At 38.1% G+C, this 21,772-nt stretch overlaps 1 protein-coding gene across 6 annotated transcripts in view; it reads left to right on the top strand.

Moving 5' to 3' along the window:
• LOC108044212 (rho GTPase-activating protein 6) overlaps positions 1-19,705 on the top strand; it is a 70,888-nt gene extending 51,183 nt beyond the window's left edge. The window contains exons 7-12 of one of the 6 annotated variants that reach the window (XM_017123127.2): positions 32-182; positions 234-519; positions 4,990-5,124; positions 16,454-16,540; positions 18,309-18,502; positions 18,572-19,704. In XM_017123127.2, the coding sequence (XP_016978616.2) occupies positions 32-182; positions 234-519; positions 4,990-5,124; positions 16,454-16,540; positions 18,309-18,502; positions 18,572-18,786 (1,068 nt within the window). In that variant the 3' untranslated portion in view covers positions 18,787-19,704. Of the gene's footprint in view, positions 1-31; positions 183-222; positions 520-4,989; positions 5,125-16,453; positions 16,541-18,308; positions 18,503-18,571 lie in introns of those variants that run through there. The other 5 variants (XM_017123128.2, XM_017123133.2, XM_017123132.2 and 2 more) reach the window with 5 other exon arrangements.
• The last annotated feature ends 2,067 nt before the right edge of the window (positions 19,706-21,772 follow it).

Here is a 21,772-nt window from a genome sequence, read left to right as displayed (position 1 = left end):
TTTATTTCTCAATTTATATCACGATTACTAGTTGCGTGATGAATTCGATAAGGACTGTCATATGAAGATTTCTGTTGATACATGCCCGCATGATGTTGCCACCCTGCTTAAAGAATATTTACGGGACCTTCCAGAACCACTGCTTTGCGACAGACTCTACTTAACCTTTTTAAAAACACAACGTATTTATTTTCGATTACATGTATATTTAATAGTGAACAGACTTTTTTCAGGTATAAGAAATCGACGCTTGCAACTTGAGGCTATATCACATTTGATAAGACTACTTCCCATACCACACAGAGACACCTTGTATGCTCTTCTAATATTTTTGACAAAAGTAGCAGCCCATAGCGATGATTTATGCAATACTGACGGGAATTGTCTTATGATTGGAAATAAAATGGATAGCAATAACCTAGCAACAGTTTTTGCTCCAAATATTTTGCGAAGCACACTTTTAACATTTCCAAGGAATAAAGAACAGGAATATATGAGTGATGCAATTAATGTCGTAAGGTTGGTCACACTTATATCATTATTTAACAGTGCTTTTATACCTCTAATTGGACTTAGTTACGTTAGATGCAGTTCTTTTTGCAGCTAAGTCAGAATTTCTCAAAAGACCACTCGAAATATAAAACTATTTTTATACCCTTGCAGAGGGTATTATAATTTTGGTCAAAAGTGTGCAACGCAGTGAAGGAGACATCTCCGACCCTATAAAGTATATATATTCTTGATCAGGATCACCTCCTGAGTTGATATAGCCATGTCCGTCTGTCCGTCTGTCTGATTCTACGCGAACTAGTCTCAGTTTTAAAGATATCGAATTCAAACTTTGCACACACCCTTCTTTCCTTTGCACGCAGTATATAAGTCGGAACGGCCGGGATCGGCCGACTATATCCTATAGCTGCCATATAACTGATTGATCGGAAATGCCATAACTTTGGTGTTTGTAAAGTTAGAAAGTTGGGATTTTCTATGGGTTTTATTTTTGCCCAATCAATCCGACATATCAAATTTCATAAGGATCGGCCGACTATATCCTATAGCTGCCATATAACTGATTGATCGGAAATGAAATAACTTTGGTGTTTGTAAAGTTAGAAAGTTGGGATTTTCTATGGGTTTTATTTTTGCCCAATCAATCCGACATATCAAATTTCATAAGGATCGGCCGACTATATCCTATATCTGTCATATAACTGATTGATCGGAAATGAAATAACTTTTTTTGTAAAGTTAGAAAGTTGGGATTTCCTATGGATTTTATTTTTGGCCAATTAATCCGACCTACCAAATTTCATATGGATCGGCCGACTATATCCTGTAACTGCCATATAACTGAACGATTGGAAATGCCATAACTTTGGTGTTTTTAAAGTTAGGAAGGTGGGATTTTTTATGAGTATTAAGAATGCATCATATGAATAATTTTGGAGAATATAATTTGCAGAATATTCTGCAAGGGTATTTCAACTTCGGCTACGCCCGAAGTTAGCTTTCCTTTCTTGTTTTGAATAGTATTTCCGTTCTTTGTGGGATGTTTTAAAAAATATTTGCCAGTAATTGTATGCGTTTACTTTAATTCCATTTTAATTTCCTTGAAAACAATGAATTGATCTTATGGGAGCTATATGATATAGTCGTACGATTCGGCCCGTTCCGACTTATATATTACCAGCAAGAAATATAAGACTTTTGGAAAAGTTTCTCTAGATGAGGGCCATAAAACTTAGATACTAGTTTGCGTAGAAACGAACAGACGAATATGGCTAGATCAACTCTCCTGGTGATCTTGATCAATGAAAATGTATCATTTAGTACGTTGAAAACTTTTGTCTAAAATTATACGACCCTCTGGAAAGGAATAAAAACAGTTACAATGTCAAAAATTAAAATAAAAAAAAACAATTATATATTTTAACTATATGTTATGTCCGTCCGTTCGTCTGTCCGTCCGTCCGTTTCTACGCAAACTAGTAGTTTTAAAGCTATCTGATTGAAACTTTCCCGAAAGTTGTTTTTCTATTGCCGGTAGTATATAAGTCGGAACGATCGAGCGACTATATTATATAACTCCCATAGGAACAATCGGAAAAAAAAATTTAAAAATTATAACTTTGTATTAATTTTTTTTTTGTTCTTTGGGATTTGGTAGTATTTAAATATTATGGATATAGCTGCTATAGAAACGATGGCCAAATGCCGCGAAAAATCGAATAGCTTCATTGTTTTTAGTAATAGAGGCATATAAATCGAAATGTAGTCCTTTTGTAATAACTGCAAGGGTATATAAACTTCGACTTACCGAAGTTTGCTTCCTTTCTTGTTTTACCAAATCTTGTATATAATTTTCGAATGGCCATTTCTATGTTAACAATAAATTAAAACGAGTATGGAAGATAAAGTCGGCAAGCCGACTCATTTAGCAATAGGCAAAAAAAAACCTATTATTTCGCTTTCCGCTCAATATTCGCACAGCTGTAAAGCTTCAAACACAACATATGTGTTTCATCAGCTGACGCCTACCTCTCTCCCGCCAATTTTAACCACTTGCTAAAATTTGCAAATAATTTGATTTTATTCATTGCAATTCATCTTTTTGCTATTAAATATGGAAAAAGGTATGTAATTAACTACAAAATAAGTGTTTGTGACCTGTGATTGTGTACGTCCCAAAATTGTATGAGGTGTAGTGCACGTAAGAGATATAATGTTTACTAACAAACTAAACCTACGTAGATCAGAACTTGAGGTTCAACTGGGTTCGATATCAATTTTTTTATAAAAATTAGTCAATGTTTTGCACTGTGAAAATGTTCAACATGAGCCGCATATTTCCGCATATTACCTTTAAATATATTCGTTTAGCCTCATTGTCAGTGTCCGAACGCGTGCTATTTTCAGTATGGCTCATGGAAAATGATGCTTTCAACAAATTTTTTGCTGTGCGTCTGTACGTCTACAACAATATTAAAGACAGAAATATATATAATGATAGTGACTGCGCGAAAATAATTGAGAAAATAAAAAATGTTACCAAAAAAAGTGGCATCCAAATGGCAAGCCAGGAGACAGCCAGGAGAAAACAAAAAAAAATAAAGTTTCGGACATCGTTAAAGCAATTTCGTGTGAAGAGCTCGTATCTGCGGCTAATACTAGTTTGTATAATTCTGGCAAGCGAAGTGCAGCTAAGATGATTACGTTATTAAACTCTGATGAAAGTTTGCCCAAAAAAATGATATTAGCTACTCAATCAGCTGATAACCAACCGATTAAGTACACAGCAGAGGAAGCCTTAGCTTTATATATTGATGGTAGTTACACAAAGAAGGCATATATAGACCTGCAGAGTGGTACCAAAAAGCGGAATGCAAATATATTTCCGATGTACGATGTTCTACTGTCTGGAAAAAAAGTGCCATCCTAGTGGTCTCAACGTCATTGATCATTCATTCTAAGTACCCTTACAAAGCTTGATTGATCACACAGTTGCCAGATTATATACCGGACATTCCAAAGATTTTCCAGCTGCAGAGAATAGCAATATTCCTACGATAACTGCAATATACAAATGGGGCTGTTGTGGGAGTAGTGGCCATGCAACATATCGTCAAAACTTTAACGACACAAATGCTTGTATGATCGATCAACATATGTTTTCGGTGTGCTTGGTACCACTACAAATAGTTCTTGGATCAACAATACTCTGGAAAAATATAAAACCTTCATCCACACGTTATTGATGAGTATGGCATATCAAGCCTGGATTCGTTTCCTTCATTGCATTCTACATATTAGCTATAGAATTATTCTTAAAAAATGGCAAATTCGCAGTGCGAAAAAGCAGCTGTTAGAAAAAAGGAAATACAAGATAATTTGGGAAAGGAAATGGCATATTGGTTGATGTTCCCAAGCCAGGTTCTGGTAATACTAATAACGGCAACAAAGCCAGAAGATTTTTCCAAGAACCAAAAAAGGCTGCCAAAATTACCGGAGTAAGCTCTGTATTAATTTATGGATTCAGCGTAATCTTACCCACCTTAGCACGTGGATATGAAATTGATAGAGAAGCCTTTCAACATTATGCATTGCAAACCACAATAATAGTAAATGTGGACTTGGTTTTACATGCCTACATCTGTCCATAAAATTTTAATGCATGGTGCAGAAATAATAATGTCAGAAAAGGCTCTCGAGGCCAGAAATAAAGATTTGCGAAAATATCGTTTACATCAAACTCGAAAAAATTTGCGAAAAAACACAATGGAAGACATGGCCAATACACTTTTTATTTTATCGGATCCATTTATTACCATGCTATCAATATGCTCAGTTTCCCCTTCCAAAGGCAATGAAATAGTAGACAATGTGTTATCAGTCTTATTTTAAATAAAGATGTAGAGGAACACTTATCTAAAGATTCCTCATCAGATACCGATTAGAGCAGTTAAATATTAAAAACAAAAAAAAATAAATAAAAAAAAATTTTAGCAAAAATTGTTTGTATATTAATTTTGATTTGTCGTTAGAATCTATACCAAAAAAAATTATCCGTACAAAAATATCATCATTATTGCAGAAGATATTAGAAATGACATGGCTATACCGCCTCGCCTTGTGATGCTGATCAAGAAGATATATAATTTATAGAGTCCAAAATGTCTATCTCACTGGCTTACAAGGTTCTGACAAAAATTATAACATGTTCTGCTAATTCCTTGCAAAGCTCAAAACTAAATAAAAATAAAAAGGAATTTTTTAAAGCGAGGAAAGTTGTTAACTTTTGCTAAATATGGTGCAAAAGCAAAAAAAACACTATAAGCATTGCTTCTCGAGGGTATATACAGGATTGTGATCAATATTTTATACTTTTTATTTACTATTAATGTAAGTAAAAATTAAAAAAAATTCGATTTTATTGTTTTATATGTAATTATATATTCGTAAATCTTGTTTACATTTCTTTATTTTTTATAGGACTATGATCGATCATTATGAAGAAATTTTTAAGATCTCAGCAGAATTGCTTAACATTATTTATACACAAGTGCTGGAATCATGTCCCGAAAAGTTATACGAGATAATTACATCAAAAATAAATGGATCTGAATGGTAAGGCATTTCGTATTTTTTTCTTTTTTACATAAATATTTATCTGGCAAGTCCTTAGTTAGAATCATCATTATCGATTATAGGAATGTTAAGGCCCGTTACTCGTAGAGTAAAAGGGTATATTGTATTCGTGCAAAAGTATGTAACAGCTAGAAGGAAGCGTTTCCGACCCTATAAAGTATATATATTCTTTTCAGGATCACTAGCCGAGTCGATCTAGCCATGTCCGTCTGTCTGTCCGTCTGTCTGTCCGTCTGTCTGTCCGTCTGTCTGTCCGTCTGTCTGTCCGTCTGTCTGTCCGTCTGTCTGTCCGTCTTTCTGTCCGTCTGTCTGTCCGTTTGTCTGTCTGTCCGTATGAACGCTGAAATCTCGGAAACTATAAAAGCTAGAAGATTGGCATTTTGCATGTAGATTTTAGGAGTTCTTACGCAGCGCAAGTTTGTTTGAAAATGGTGCCACGCCCCCTCTGACGCCCACAAGCCACAATGTATTATTACACTCATATACTACTTAAAATTCTCATAATCGAATGTCTCTTATTATTCACAGTCATCTTAAAAGCGAAATTTCCTTAAATAGAAATCCTTATCGAGAATTAACGTTGACTCTGTTGAGCACCTTGGCCAGCTGTTCCAAAGTCATCCGTTAGATGGCGCTATTGTATTGCGCCATCTACCCCAAGACATTGGTTTTTGGGCGTTAGAGTGGGCGTGGCAAACTTTTATTAGGCCAAACGATAGGTATTGACGAAAAAATACATATCAATTAAAATTTTCATAATAGCATCAAAACTGTGGCCACAGCTTGTGGCTTGTGGGCGTCAGAGGGGGCGTGGCACCATTTTGAAACAAACTTGCGCTGCGTAAGAACTCCTAAAATCTACATGCAAAATGCCAATCTTCTAGCTTTTATAGTTTCCGAGATCTCAGCGTTCATACGGATAGACAGACAGACGGACAGACGGACATGGCTAGATCGACTCGGCTAGTGATCCTGAACAAGAATATATATACTTTATAGGGTCGGAATCGCTTCCTTCTACCTGTTACATACTTTTGCACGAATACAATATAACCTTTTACTCTACGAGTAACGGGTATAAAAAATATTACCAGAGTATCATTACTGTTCTTTAGATTCAATAAAGTGTTCTGTTGTTAAACTTAAGGTTTCATAGAGGAGCAAATAGTGCTCTGGGGACTTTAGTTCAATTATTAGACGGGGTTAGTTCAGTGGACTTCAATATTATTCTGTATTTTAATTAGTAATAGTAAAAATGTTTCAAAACGTATATATATTCGCGACCAGCCCACGACTTTCCTTCTTCCTCTCCAGATTATGACTTTTTTTTCTTCGGTGACAGCCAAGTGTGTATATGGAAAAGCGGTTTTGGTGTAGCTTTTAAATTCGTCGTGCACAGCTGATCTGCTGGGACCAGTACTATAATCAAAGGACATGCTAGTAGGGTAATCTGTGAAAAACTAAGTGTTTATTATGTGACAAATGCGTGCGACCAAACGTGCTATCTAGTTCTTATAATGCAGCCTGTTCGCATCTAGGTAATGGGAGAGGACATATTTTAGACACTGAACGCTTGTAAACGCCGGATGCTGTCTTGATGGTTGCGACTCTTACTAAGTTGTCTGCTCTAATTAAGTATGAACAATAACTAAGTTCAATAATTAAATAAAGTCTTCATTCGCTGGGTGGTAATCGATCATCTTTTACAATTACAATGTCGTTTACTTGTAAATTGTCCTGCTTCTTTTTCCATTTGGGACGATCTTGTAGGTGCGACAGCCAATCATTACTCCAACGCATCCAAAATTGTCCTTGGAGGAAGTGTATAGTAAGCGGCGCATCATCTGGTTCAGTGGACAAAGCGGTCGAGAATTTAGGCAGGCTTCTATCTGTGTTAAAACAGTTGCGAGTTGCTCGTAGGTCATGTTCTGTCCTGAGAAGGCTCTATATAAATGAGTTTTTACTGCTTTCACATTGGCTTCCCATAAGCCTCCAAAGTTTGGGCTATGTGGTGGGTTGAAATGCCACTGAATCTGACGAAGCGCTAGCAAGGGGACTACTTCTTTAGAAAGTTCTTGTAGAAAATCGCTATACATGTGCTGGTAGTATCCCCGACGTCTGCAATCATTTGTGATCATGGCTTTGGCGAGGTCTAAAGCAGATTATGCATTTGCGAAGAATACGTTTGACAAATTATTTTCCGTTCACAATCCAAAATTGATGTCTGATCGTAGCCAGGGTGAGCTCGGTGCCACCATGTAAAGCGATCCGATGAGCATTTTGCACAAGAGATTCCGTGAACGGATGGTTTTGGGGCACTATCATGGGGTTTCTTTGCTCCATTGCAAGATGCCATGCGTTTCGCAGACGACCCCGAACGCGTAGTATCTGGTTTTCATCCAAAAAAGGGGATATTTGGCTTAGCTTGCTAGCGGTCGGTAGTGATTTCTGGTTTTTCAGCACGTTTATTTCGGATGTGTATTTTTCCAATTGGATTATTCGTATTATATGTCCTAAGGCTGCTTGTAATTCTGCTACCGTGAGTGGAACAGTTTGTCGATCGCTTCTTCGCTTTCGCATATTGGTAATAAATCGTAACGCATATGCTATTACTGATAACGATTTGTTGTATGATGAGTATGGCTTAAAAATGGCTGTTGACCTTCAGGCTCCTGCTGACAATGCAATACGATAGTAGAGGTTTTTTATTCGCAACTAGATAATCGACCCTTTAGATTGCCATGGTACCGGTTGGACAATGTAGTTCCGCCTTTTGAAGCCATGCAGGTCCTGTCCACCATAACGGATGAATTGCTATCTTTTGCGGTGTGAGACCACGCGTTGCGCAGTCAGCTGGGTTGTCGCTTGTAGGAACATGTCGCCACTGTGCAGGTGCTCTGGGCTGTGCCTCCGTTTATCCAATATAGGACGATAGAGGCGTCTGACAGCTAATTTATGTTTCCATTTCGCAAGTGTGACGAGGGATCGTGATTGGCTTGGTGGGTGTGACTCTGCTGCGCGCAGCAACCAGCTGGGTGCGGACTGTACCACTTGGATCTTCAGTCCTCAGATAGGCAGACGTTGCGTGTGCCATTGAGGATCCATTGCAAAATACGTGCAGCTGTAAGTTCAAACTATCGATGAGATCGAATCCGAACCATCGCTGTACTTTGATGTGCTCGATGTGTGGTAAGTTAGTAACGAACTCATGCCAATGATCCCGAAGCGGATATGATAGCGGTTCATCCCATTCTAAAGGAGAATGAGTTTTTTCTGAATTCCATTCCGGCTGAAAGCAGACACGCAATTAATTGGCCTCGAATGTCTCGAGCCCCGACTGTCGTGGAATGCCCTCTTTGCACATCGTCTACATAAATCTCATTTCGAAGAGGATACGTTCTACTGTCATCTTGAGCTAACTGCAAAATAACGCGTATTGCCGTATAAGGAGCTGACGCAGTTCCAAATGTGACTGTGTTTAAGAAATATTCATCCAGTTGGTCATGTTCATCTCGCCAGAAAATTCGTTGAAATTGGGCATCTTCTTGATGCATGTCATTACATCTGTACATCCTTTGAATGTCTGCTGCAAATACGAATCTGTGAAGACGCCAGTTGATAAGAACTCCTGCCAGATCATTCTGAAGGGCAGGTCCGGTACATAAGAAATCATTTAAGGACCTTCCATTGCAGGTTTTGCACGATGCGTCATATACTATCCTCAGCTTTGTTGTGATGCTTTCTTCCTTTATCACTGCGTGGTGTGGGAGGGTACAGGACGAGCAGATGGTTCCATAGGTTTTGCTGCTGGATGTCTGTTGCTCCTCTGTCGTTGTAGTTTTTCTGGCTTGACCTAAATCAAAATATTCATTAATGACCTTGGCATAACGGTGATAAAGATCTGGTTGTCTTTGGAACTTTCTTTCAAGCTTTTGGAATCGGTTTAATGCAATGTCGTGACCTACCTAGAACCTGTGAGGGGTCAAACAAACGTTTAAATGGTAAACGCACCATGTACTTGCCATTTTCCTGTCGTATGTGCGTTTTTTGGAAGTGGTTTTCGCACCATTCTTCTTCTGGTGTTAGGGATCGCGTAGAATTAAGTTCATTGATGTCGAAGAATTTTTGTACCAGCCTTTCCAAGTTTGTGTAATGACACCTGATGGTAGTTAAATGTGTGGTAGCTGAGTTAACTTGACCGAAAACAATCCAGCCAAGCTTTGTTCGCTGCGCAATCGGTTGGTCCTCGTTACCTTTGCGCAGTTCCGGCAGCATAATCTAATTTGATTCGAAGAACGTTGGATATGCGAAATACAGCCCTTCAAGGTGCCTGCAATTATGTAGACTTTCGGATTGCTTTTCCAAATGGGTAGTTAATGAGTTCAACACATATTGGGTTTATTTCTGTGTTAAACGTCGAATTGTTACACGCGCTTAATGAAAGATGAGTGGTGTATCTGCATTGGTTAGTGGAAGATTCTCCGACTCCAGATATTTCGGCGGTGATTGAGTGGCGTTTGAGATTAAGCGCTTGTACTATGTGTTCGGTTATAAGCGTGCCCTCTGAACCTGGATCGACTAGCGCGCGTAAGACAGTATAGGGATAATTAAAAAAAATATTTTTCTTATTTGCATTTTTGCAACCCTTCAAAATGTAAATAAAATAAGAAATGTAAAGGTCATGTCTTATAAGAATTATAAAGATACGGTTTTTAATATTTTTTTATATATATTTAAGTACTCGGTCAAGCACCAAGCGTAAATCTGATTTTTATCCTTCCTCGCTGTGGTTTGAACACATGACGGAAACCACAGATAAGGCAATCGTCTATTTAATTGCCAAATTTTTTCAAACTACTTATTATTTTAATTATTCAACACAGCCTTATTCTATAATCATATCCAAGTCGAAATATGAAAATTCTTTTGTATCTTCTTCGGGTTAGGACTGTTTATTACTGGATTTAAATTGTTTATCTCTAGATACTAGATACAATTGTTACATAGGTTTAACATGGAAGGCCAGAAATGGAAATCAGGTGCGTTTAAGTTGAGTTTGCCTAAAAATGAGTACTGTCATCTAAATATTTTTCCTCACTTACTACAAATTTTGGCCCATAAATTCAGGAAACTCTGTGACAAAAGATGTAATCTTATCATATGCAAGTAGTCTGGCTACGTTTCAGGTCCTTCTCTATCGATAAAAGTTTTTGCTTTATCCAGTCGTTTCGATCATTCTGGATAACGCATCTGTCACGACATTTAGCTTCCCCTTGCGGTAGCGGACCCCGAACGAGTATGGCTGCATTGCCAATGCCCATCTGGCAATGCGTCCTAATGGGCTCTCTATTGAGTCAAGCCGCCTTACTAGCTGGTGGTCGGTTATAACCACACAGTGGTATCCTTCCAAGAACATCCTCATATTTTGTATACCCCAGTGGAGTAGTAATACGATCACGTGTTCGCCGTCCTCGTCTTTTTATGTCAGTACCGCTCTGTTAGCGCAAGCTCCAAGGCTTGAGTCGCCTTTTCTCGTTCTTCGTCGCTTTTTGATCAAGTGGTAAAGCGGATTTGCTAGTTCCGTAAAGCCTGGGACGAAGCGTATATATTTGTTGTTTGTGAGCTTGGATCGCGGTTACTTTCTCCGGTTCTGTGTGTATACCTAGATAATTTAGCTCCTTCTTAAAGATGTGGCATTCTTCAGTGTTGATTCGGAGATTTTTCTTGCGATGCCTCTGCATCACTTTTTTATTTTCTCCAGGTGCTTATGTTTGGTTCTTCCGATGACAACTAAGTCGTCCAGGTATGCAAGTGAATGGTTCCATCTGCGGACCAATTACCGAGTTCAAAGCTCTTATAAAGGTAGCTGGTGCTAAGTGTAGGCCGAATGGCATTACATTTTACTGAAACAGTCCGCGGCACGGGATCGAGAATGCTGTGTACTGCTTACTGCTTTCTTCCATTGGTATCTGCCAATAGCCACTTTTGTGATCTAGTGTGTTTCTTCCCTTAGTAGATTGTGAGTATGATCTCGTTCTGAGTGCTAATTTAGCTGCCTATAGTCTATACACAGTTTTTTCTTTTGTTCGTTCACCATTTCTTATGGATTACATCGGGATTTCGTGGGTGGTACTTCTCCGTGTCTGGGTATTCTGTTAGCTAGTGCCCTGCATATAAAACTCCTCCTGGATCCGGTGTTTATACCGTCGGGCACTGCTGTGTTGTGAAAGAACACGTTGACTAATGAACTTTATTGCTCTGTCCCCTGAGTTCGCGCATTGCTCCCATTGGCCGCTATAGTTTCCCGCAGTATTGGGGGTGAAGTGGCACCATTATGTAGAAAACCGAGTTATGTTCCAGGACACGGAAGTGCCGACAGTAACGGAGACGATTTGTAAATCCTCAAGTCGATACCGGGAACGTGTGCTCACACAAACACGGTCGTCTTCTATAACCACATATCTTGATTAACTTATGACCTTCTATGACCACACCTGATTTGCCCAAGAATGGAGCACCCCTTACCCGCTTCTTTTGGGATATTTAGAAATAATTTGACAATACACAAAAACAAGGTCCATCCTTGTGTGGCGTGTTCAACAATAAAAATAAAAAAAAATTGAATTGGTGACACCAGTGAGTCGTGCGTATTTTATCCTGTCCGCATACCTAGCAAAATAGTCTTGGCGATTTGTGGCATCTCCGAGCTGTGTCCTTTGTATACCCCATGTCGCCTTTGCTTGTTATGCGTTTTGCTTGTTTAGTGATGACTCTTGTGGTCTCCAATAGATTCTTGGTGATTATGATAGGTTTATAATTGGCGAGGTTTATAATAGGGCCATTTCGGCCATTGCATCTCGAAAGCCTAATGTATCACATTTATCTTACGCTTGACTGCGGCGGCTACTCTGATTAATTTTTTCGATAGAGCCATTGATCCATCCATTTGGCCCAACCATATAGCGGCTAATTGGTTTATTGAAATCGAGATCAAGTAGTTGAAAATGTCGCCCCCACACACTCAATAAACTTGCTCCGGCCTTTGTTTAACACCACCAAAATATTTGCTTCTTATTAGGTAAGCTCAACACGTTAAATAAATATCAAATACCAAATTTGGTTTGATACAAGTGACTGGGTTTTACAGAAACTGGTTTAAATTCGTCTGTGTCCAATTGCGAAATCATTGACCGGACAAAAACAAAACATATAAAACATGGCGCACAGCGACGAAGAAAATGTCTTCAAACCACTTACGCCAACGAACCGATTCACAGTCCCGAACGCCATGTAGCGAAGATCCTTCTCTCCAAATATTCTTCAAGCATGCACAATTTAAAAATCTTCTGCACTTGTCTGCTGCTCAAAATCTCTAATCACAGAAAAAGCACATATAGGAAAAATATATAGCTGACTTTCGCACACAAGTCAACGAGCAATGAAAATATGTTAGCATATCACGTTTACACTTAGCCAAGATTCTTGTCCGCCTTTAGACCCTTTACAATACACCAATTCCACAAGTCACCTATATTGGTATCCTTTTAAACCGGCTTAGCAACTCCCGCTCACCCCTTGGACTTGAATAAAAAGTATAACTTGGTGTTACCTGTTTAAAGACATTCTGGATCCTGGGAACAGTAATAGGGGGTGCCTGTACGCAATGCCAACATCCTTAGAGACCAGAATATAAGAACCGTGAAAAACAATTTTATAGCAGAAAAGTTAAATATGAAGCCAGACTGGCAATATCCAAACAAACTAGCCAGACAGCTCAATCGGCTCGGCAGCCATTCCCGATTGCAGGGAATCCACCGTCCTTCCTGCCCAACCTTGGTCCATTGAATTAAAGTTAAGAATTCAATACTTATTGTTAGTCTCTTAAGCCAGCCTAGAATGACAAATAAATACAAATAAAGTGTTTAAAAAAATGGATTTGCTCCCGGCCAAATCAGTCTTTTTCATATGTCATGTCCAAGTTAAACTTAATTTTTATCCGAAAGCTCCCATCTGTTGGATCTCCAAAAAGTTAAGCTAGTCTGTTCACCGGTCCCGAAGGAGTTCCAAGATACTGCGCTAAAACCCTGTGTTTTGCCGTCCTTTCCTTTTCTAAGAGAACTACTCACTTCCCACTTTTTTTTAATATTCATGAAACAAAGGTGCAAGCAAAATAAAAAGTACACTCCCGAGCCGTGTGCAAATACCTGGACGAGGCAAAGAAAAATTATTACACCTTACAACTGAAAAGCAGAAGGGCCTGCAAGTAGTAATAAAGAGAATCGAACCTGACGTTATCAGCACCGAATACCTCCAACGGCATCTCCTATGCTGATGCTCTACGATCTGGGATGGAAAATCCTCTAACCAAGGAAGCTCTCACCACGCCACAGGACAGCCAAATAACAAAATGGAAACTACGATGTTTACCCTGCAACAAAGCATGGTGGAACTATTGTCATTCATGAAAACGACTATGAAAACACTTGTTTAAAAACCAGTACGATGCATAGTCTCAAATATCAATATGGAATGCCTTTGCAATGGTGTCTCACGGCGCATAAGCTTGAATTAACACAATTCCTTAAGCCCACGCCGGAACCGAAGTCTTAATCAGAGAACGCAGCAAACACCACTTTCACCAAAGGTTTGCAACAAATTACTTGCAGGCCACATCTATAAAAATGCAATCAAGAAACGGAAACCTTTCAATTTCTGCCGTTTACTGCCCGACTCGCAAAACAATTTCGGAAGGACGATCCATGGATTTCTACAGCTCACTTGGGGATCGTTTCATAGCCGCAGGAGACTACAATGCCAAACATAAGCGCTGGGGATTACGTCTTGTGACACCCCAAGGAAGGCAATTGTACATTGCAATTATAAATTTAAGAAACAAATTGGAGTTTGTTTCCCCTGGAAGTCCTGGAAATACTGGCCAGCAGGCACCCGAAAGCTCCTAAATCTAATTGATTTTGCGGTGACAAAAAACATATCACGCAATCTAATAACTGCCAAAGCGCTTTATGACCTATCTTCAGACCACTTTCCTGTGCTAAGAACACTTATTCAAAGCCATAAAATAATCGAACTGGCTTAAATACAAAAAGTATGTGATTTGTTTTATAGAACTCACCCCTTAACTTTATATGGAATCGGATATCGGACGCATTAATGAAGCCCTAGAAGACGTACTCGTGCTTGTCAGACCAGCAGATCGCCATCTTCAATGCAACGCCTTAAGAAATACACCCGCCTTCTCGACCTTGCTCTTCAGAAACAGGCAGAAAGTAAAATTCTCGCAAACCAGTACAATACCATAAATCCAATCAGGAAATCGGATTTATTCCCAACCTCGCTATGACGGAACCAAATCATAAAAGTCTTTAGGGAACTAAGACCAAAAAAGGCTCCCGGTGGTTACTTACTAAACCCCACTGGAAACATCTTTGTAGATCAATCTCCATATCAACATGGACTTATAAGGCGAAGATCTACAACCTCTTGGAGTTAACGTTATTTGTAATAAATAGATTCAGAAATGGTAAGAAAATGTTTAATTGTAACAAAAATTAAACATTTTCTTACCATTGTTATTCTTGTTCTTGTTATAGAATTAATATCGTATATATGGAAACATAAGAAATGACCACATCTCGGAGTGTATGCATTTATTTAAAAAAAAAAAGAGAGTTTGGAGAATACGGCTGCAGAGAGTTTGGTGAGAACGAGGAGAGAGAGAGAGTTGGGAGAGAAGGAGTAACGGTAGAAGGCGGCGGACTTTGTACCCTAGAATAGTGCCGTGCGTAAAGACAAAAAGGAGAAGTCGAGAATAAACGGCATACGCCGGCCTATATAAGCAGGCCGAGCGCAGGAAGCGGGATCAGTTGATCACAAGGAGTCAATCCAGCAAGATCAGTAGACAAGCAGCAAATCAGTGAACAACACAAGTCAAGTTAACATCAGGAGGAAGCAGAGCCTCGCCGAGTCAACAAGGAGCAAGATCGCTACGTCAAGACGTTCGGGACTTAGAGTTGAAGTCTCCGAGCTGAGAAACAGGTAGCTGAGGTCCTTAAGGCATCACGCGGCTAAGTCCAGGCGCTTTGTTCTAATTCTTGTCGCGAGTCCGACAGAATTGAATAAAAAAAGAGTCCTTTGACAAAGAACCGTGGGTTCGGAGAGAAGTTGTCCAGAACCAGCTGCCGTGCGAAAACAATAGCCTTGTCTAATTCCGTACGCCTGAACCGGCAGGGGAGAATTGTGCAGGCCCTGGTGCGACTCTCTGTCTTGAGAGGCATATGCGTCGAGAGCACAGTAGTTCACCGCCAGAGTCCTAGAAAGGCAGCTGACCAAATCCCGAGAGCCGACCCGCTGCACCTACTCTCACAAGAGCACGCAGACAACGGCGCCAGGATTCGCGCCGTGAGCAGAGCAAGAACATCGAGGACACGAGAAACGACGAGCAGTCATCGCAGGCCCAGCAGTAACCAAGCCATACTCCGACGTATCCAATCCACGGCTAAGAGGCGAGGGCGGAAGCGTACGCCTTCCGGCGTATGCTTGAACCGTCAGGTAGAAACTGTGTAGGCGTCCGGTGTGACCGGCCAGGACAGATCCAGGGACAGGAGGCTAAGGCTACGAAAGGCGTATGCTTTGAGAGCCCAGTGCCTGTTCACCCTAGTCTGGGAACGGTAACGCATCCCTAGACCCTCAAAGCCCCGAGGCCAAAGACAACGGAGGCGTTCCGGAGCAGCGAGCAGCGAGGCAGCGGAGAGCGACGGTGGAGCAGCCACAATTCTTCAGGGAAGGCGTTGAGAGAACCATTAGTCCCAGGCCGAGGGGCAAGTCGGCGAATAAAGATCCTTGTGCAAATATCCTAACATCCTGTGCGTTCTCACTAGACAATCGGGCAGTCACGTTTAAATAAATTTGGTGGGACGAACAACACACATCTTCTGAGCTAGCCGCACGATACTCGTAGCGAGCAGATCAAAAATCAGTTCGTTACAGTATTTATATCATCTTTTAAAACGAATTGTCTTGTAAATTTTTATTTTGTTGTTTTTATTTGGATACTTCTAATTCTGATAGTTTGAAAACAAACAGGCGTCTCACAAATGTTCACTTAAGTTTAATGTTAAATGGACTCGGCTATTGATTATAATTAAGAATTTAAACATTTTAATATACTTTAAAACTCAACAAATCTATGGAAAATGGTTTGAGAACCATACACTTTGCAAAACCGATTTCTGAAGATACAATTTTTGATTTCTTATACAAGATTTATAATTTATTCAATTTTTACAAGGAATCTTCATCAAATAGAAGAACCACAACCAAGCCAATCCAGCAGTTCATCCGATATCGTCCTCGAAAATGTGATACAAGGCAATTGGTTGGTATAATAAGATAAGATTTATCCAAACAGTGGTTAACACAACTCAATAATATTTTTCCATTTTTAAATAATCTATCTTTTTTGATTTATTTTATGTGCACGTTCTTTAGATATGTGTTTAAAATTGACCTCAAAACTTAGGAGTCAAAAAGCTGAGTCGCTTGCACGCCTGCGCTCGCAAAGACTAAAAATCGGAAAAGTTTAACTTTCCCGTTAACTGATTTCGCCTAATCAATCGAAAAAACTGTCTCTCAACAACAAAATAATACCCGTTACTAAATTTTTTTAAAAAGTGTCCTAGAAAAATTAAGAAATGTTGTGGATTTCATTATCGTCTTCTTACTTACTTAATTTCTCCTATTTAAGTTCTTTTAAAGTTGGGAGGTCACAAAAGTGTGGATAAAAACAAAAACATTAATTTTCGGTTTGGCTGCAAGGGTATTAAAATGTATTCACCAATGCGTTACAATCTTCTAACCAAAATTATACTCTCTGCAAGCGTTAAAGGGTTAAGCAAAAAATTGCGAATTTTGGTTTTTTAGGGAAAGTATTTATATATTGATTTATTTTGTCCCCTTTAAGGTAGATATAAAGCACCTACGTCAGCGTTTCTTCCAATCCTCAAAGAACTTCGGAAATCCGTTTTTCGGTATGTCCATACCTTCTTTTTCGATTTCGACTTTGTCCCATCAATTGTTGCAAAATGGTTTCCTTTCATTTGTCCCTACCATCCTTCTTTGGACCATCTCTTTTGATATGAGACCCGTCTCCCAGTTTAATTTTTCTTCACTTTTTCTACACTTTTTCGCATCCTCAGACATGGATCAATTTTTACATTGCACTGCCTCATACTCCTTTTTTTGATGATTCCAAGGGTTTAATTAAAGTGTCAATTCACCTTTTCACTTTGAAGTTTTCACAGGTAATGTAAAAAAAAAGGGTACTTACAAGCCATGCCATCAATGCATACAACGCAACGTTTGAGTTTTCTTCTGCAGGCTTTTGCCAAGTCTACGATGCCGCGCCATGTGAGTCTATAACCCGGTCAAGGCTTGTGGCAACATCATCCACGTACGCCACTTCCTGGCACCCATACCCTTTATAAATTAAAGTAGTTGCTTTGTTGCCCAATTTAGTAGAAGGATGATTCCGGCACCTGAAGGGTACTTTTGCTAGCAAACCTGTTGGAAATAAACCAGCCTACGGCTCTACACTCTAGTAGTCGACATACAGATGAGAACCACCACTTTTGCGTTTATGCCCAGTACATCTGGGCGCCGGTAATTAAGCTTCCCTTGCAGTCAAATTGAAAATAATGTTTATATATATATAGGAGAAAAATGTTGTTATTGATCAGCATCCACTGTCAGTATATATATTAGGAAAGAATAAAAACAATACACAACAAATTTGAAATCGATAGCTGTTTAACTGACGGTCATAACTATATAAGGAATAATGTTCACATTGTCTTTCTTCTTTAATGCGTTTGAAACGTCAGACCAAAATTGTATAAAGGGGTATACAAATTCATTTTCAGGCTTCCATAATTTTGAAAAAAATTTATTTACAGTGTACTATGAAACTTTGAAAGAAGTTTAGATGGAGAAAACGTGAATCAGTTAACGTGGCGCAAATGTTTTGACACCTTAAGTGGACCTCTATTTAAACTTAAGTTCCTAAAATACATAAAAACGATATGGGTTATTTAAAAATTATTTTTGTCGACATTTTTGAAATTATTAGTAACTTACTATAATTTTAGGTGTGACCACATCGATAATTTGAATAACATTGACTTGGAAAAACGGCAAGAAGAGACTAAAGGTCCCAACAAATGCTCTCAAATTAATACCTACACTACCAAAAGAAGCCAAAAAAAAAACATGGATGTTTTAACAGCCAGTTTTAAAATTTCTGTGCCCGAAAAAACTCATAAAGAATCTTTAGAAAATATAGGTAAAAATATATAAATTTATCACTAATATTAAATGTAATATTTCAATATTATTTATTTATAAAAAATAGAAAATAAAACGACGTGTCAAAAACTTTCTGGACCCATGCTACCAGCCACCGCTGAGGTTGCTACACTAGATAGAAACGTGGTTGAACTTGGAAAAAAACCTATAGCACCTACATCGAACTATCTAAATGACAACAACCAAGCAGGAATTCGGAAAAAAACTTACAAACGGCAGCACTTAATATCTAGCTCAAGACGAATAAACCAAGGACCATAAATAATCATTTTTATATATTTTATAAAAGTGTTAACTAAACCAGAATCGCCAAAAAATATAAATAATAATAATCCGACCTTCTGTTATTTTTTAAGAACTTGACTATCGAGTTTAAGTATTTTCGTTTATCAGAGTCACATTAAGAATACCAGCTATGGACAATTAGATGTCAACTTAATTGAAACTTAATCTGAAAAAATTTCGTGTTTGTAAACTACCAACGCCTAATAATGCAACGATTTTTAAATGAACCAATCAACAGCCTCTACCAATCTTCCGCCTCTATTAACCTCGACAAACCGAATCAAAAAAATATAGAAAACACGGATTCTACATCATCTTTTTCTAGAGGCTCTTCTCTGGTCAGCTTTTAACCATCCTGAAATAGTTTATTTATTACTGCTTCAGTCCAATTGAATTAACCTTTTTGGCGTATGTGTTCGTTGTTGGTAAGCTTCTATCCTCTTCAATAATATAGTATTATAATCTGCGATGATCTTGTCCCGTTCGTCTGTCTCACTAATCTTTATGCTAAGGTTCAAATCTTCGTCTTTTATAGTTTCCGAGATCTCGACGTTCATACGGACGGACGGACAGTCATGGCTTAATGGGCTCGGCTATTCATTCTAATCAAAAATATAAATATACTTTATAGAGCTGCAAACGCTTCCTTCTACCTGTTACATACCTTCCAACGAATACAATATACTCTTTTATTCTACGAATTACGGGTATAATAATGTGTGTTACAACGGAATACTTTATAGAATAACTTTACATTAAAATCAAATTCGTCGAATTCATTAAGAGAAATAGAAAGACAATTTCTTGAAAACAAATATTCTTCTCTGTTATTAAACTCTGAATCGTTACAGTATGTTTTGGCTTATTGCTCCAGTAATCAAGTAAATTAATTTTTGCTTGTACCAATAAATACAACCGTTTTATTTGGAAATCAACAAAAATATTCTGTTTTAAATTGTATTAGTAGTAACATTTTTTGAGCTTAATACCAATAAATGATTCATGCTCAAACAAATACTCCTGATATTAAGCAAAAAAACCTATCAAGTTAAAAATAAAATCCTAACTAATTTTCATACGAATTAGTGATTTCATACATCGTATTTTCATCGCATTTTCATCGTTTTTTCATCGCATTTTCATCGCTTTTTAATGTCTTTTTTTTCATCAGTAAAATTTATTCAGTAAATTTTCATATAAATTTCATTTTATTTTATTACATTATTTCATTAGATATAACTAATTAATTTAACTTAATTCAATCTACATACATATGTACGTTTTCAGTTGTCCGAGGTGTTGAGGATGTTTCGGTTTTAGTGCTCTTTTTTTGACTTCGTGCTTTATGTACTGGCTCTTCCTGTCCAAGTATATCTAAAATAGAAAAATTATTATAAAATATATAGAAACTTACTGCGTTTCTTGTTTTGCCGCCGGCCAACTCCAGCTTAGGTTATGCTGGCCCAACAGTTTTATTATAAGCTTAAGCCTAGTATCCACTTCGACGTAAACCGAACGCCAGTCATGAGAGAGAGCGAGAGGCAAACAGCTGGCGTTCACTTTTCGTCGGGCCTTTTTTTCACGTCGGTCTCCTGATCGACGAAAAAAATACCAGAAAATTCCATAGCGTTGCCACGTCTGCGGAAATAAACTTTGGGTGAACCCTAGCGAAAAGATTAAAAAATTTAATCTTTTGGCGTGGGCTTCTCACTGAACATTATAAGAAATGGAAGGAAAAACTCAAAAAACTCACAAAAGTCGATTGCAGGTGTTTACATGAGAGGACAAAATAACATTAATACTTTCTGGGGTGCCTCTTGTCAGAGCAAAATGTTTTTTAGGTCCAGAATGTACGAAAAAACACAATAAAAGTGCAGTTATGAACTTTAAATTAGCAAATAATTATCAGTAAATTAAAAAAAGAACTGTTAAATTTGTATTGTATTGTTTTTTAAATTCTTTGTACAGCGGCAGACTTGTCTTGCCAAGGTATTTGATAATATCTTTTAAAGGCTCTTTCCCGCAAATACGATATTTGAATTTTAACTGCTTGTCATCAAACCCAGCTGATTGACAGTACGACCGTAGCAGGCTTAAATCTGATGAACTCTCAAACTTTTGGTCACACTGGAAAGATTAAAGTTTTTACGCTAGCGTAATCGTTTGTCGATCTGGATACTAGGCTTTAGCCTTAAAGCCTAGTATCCTGATCGACGAAAACCGTACGCCAGTCATGAGAGAGAGCGAGAGGCAAACAGCTGGCGTTCACTTTTCGTCGGGCCTTTTTTTCACGTCGGTCTCCTGATCGACGAAAAAAATACCAGAAAATTCCATAGCATTGCCAGTCTGCGGAAACGTGAACCCTAGCGAAAAGATTAAAAAATTTAATCTTTTGGCGTGCGCTTCTCACTGAACATTATAAGAAATGGAGGGAAAAACTCAAAAAACTCACAAAAGTCGATTGCAGGTGTTTACATGTGAGGACAAAATAACATTAATACTATCTGGGGTGCCTCTTGTCAGAGCAAAATGTTTTTTAGGTCCAGAATGTACGAAAAAACACAATAAAAGTGCAGCTATGAACTTTAAATTAGCAAATAATTATCGGTAAATTAAAAAAAACAACTGTTAAATTTAAATTGTATTGTTTTTTAATTTCTTTGTACAGCGGCAGACTTGTTTTGCCAAGGTAGTTGATAATATCTTTTAAAGGCTCTTTCCCGCAAATACGATATTTGAATTTTAACTGCTTGTCAACAAATCCAGCTGATTGACAGTACGACCGTAGCACGCTTAAATCTGATAACCTCTCAAACTTTTGAGTATATAGGGTATATAAAAGCATGTCCGACTATTCAAAATAATTACATTATTTAAATTTACCTAATAAATGAATCCATTTCTTTCAATACGATCATAGCGTATGTTATTTTAAAACGTAAATCCATAAAATAATATAATT

Source organism: Drosophila rhopaloa, unplaced genomic scaffold (genome assembly GCF_018152115.1).
Source record: "Drosophila rhopaloa isolate 14029-0021.01 unplaced genomic scaffold, ASM1815211v1 contig_203, whole genome shotgun sequence".
NCBI lineage: Eukaryota > Metazoa > Arthropoda > Insecta > Diptera > Drosophilidae > Drosophila > Drosophila rhopaloa.
The sequence above is the reverse complement of the archived record's forward strand: the minus strand, read 5'-3'. Positions and strand labels throughout refer to the sequence as shown.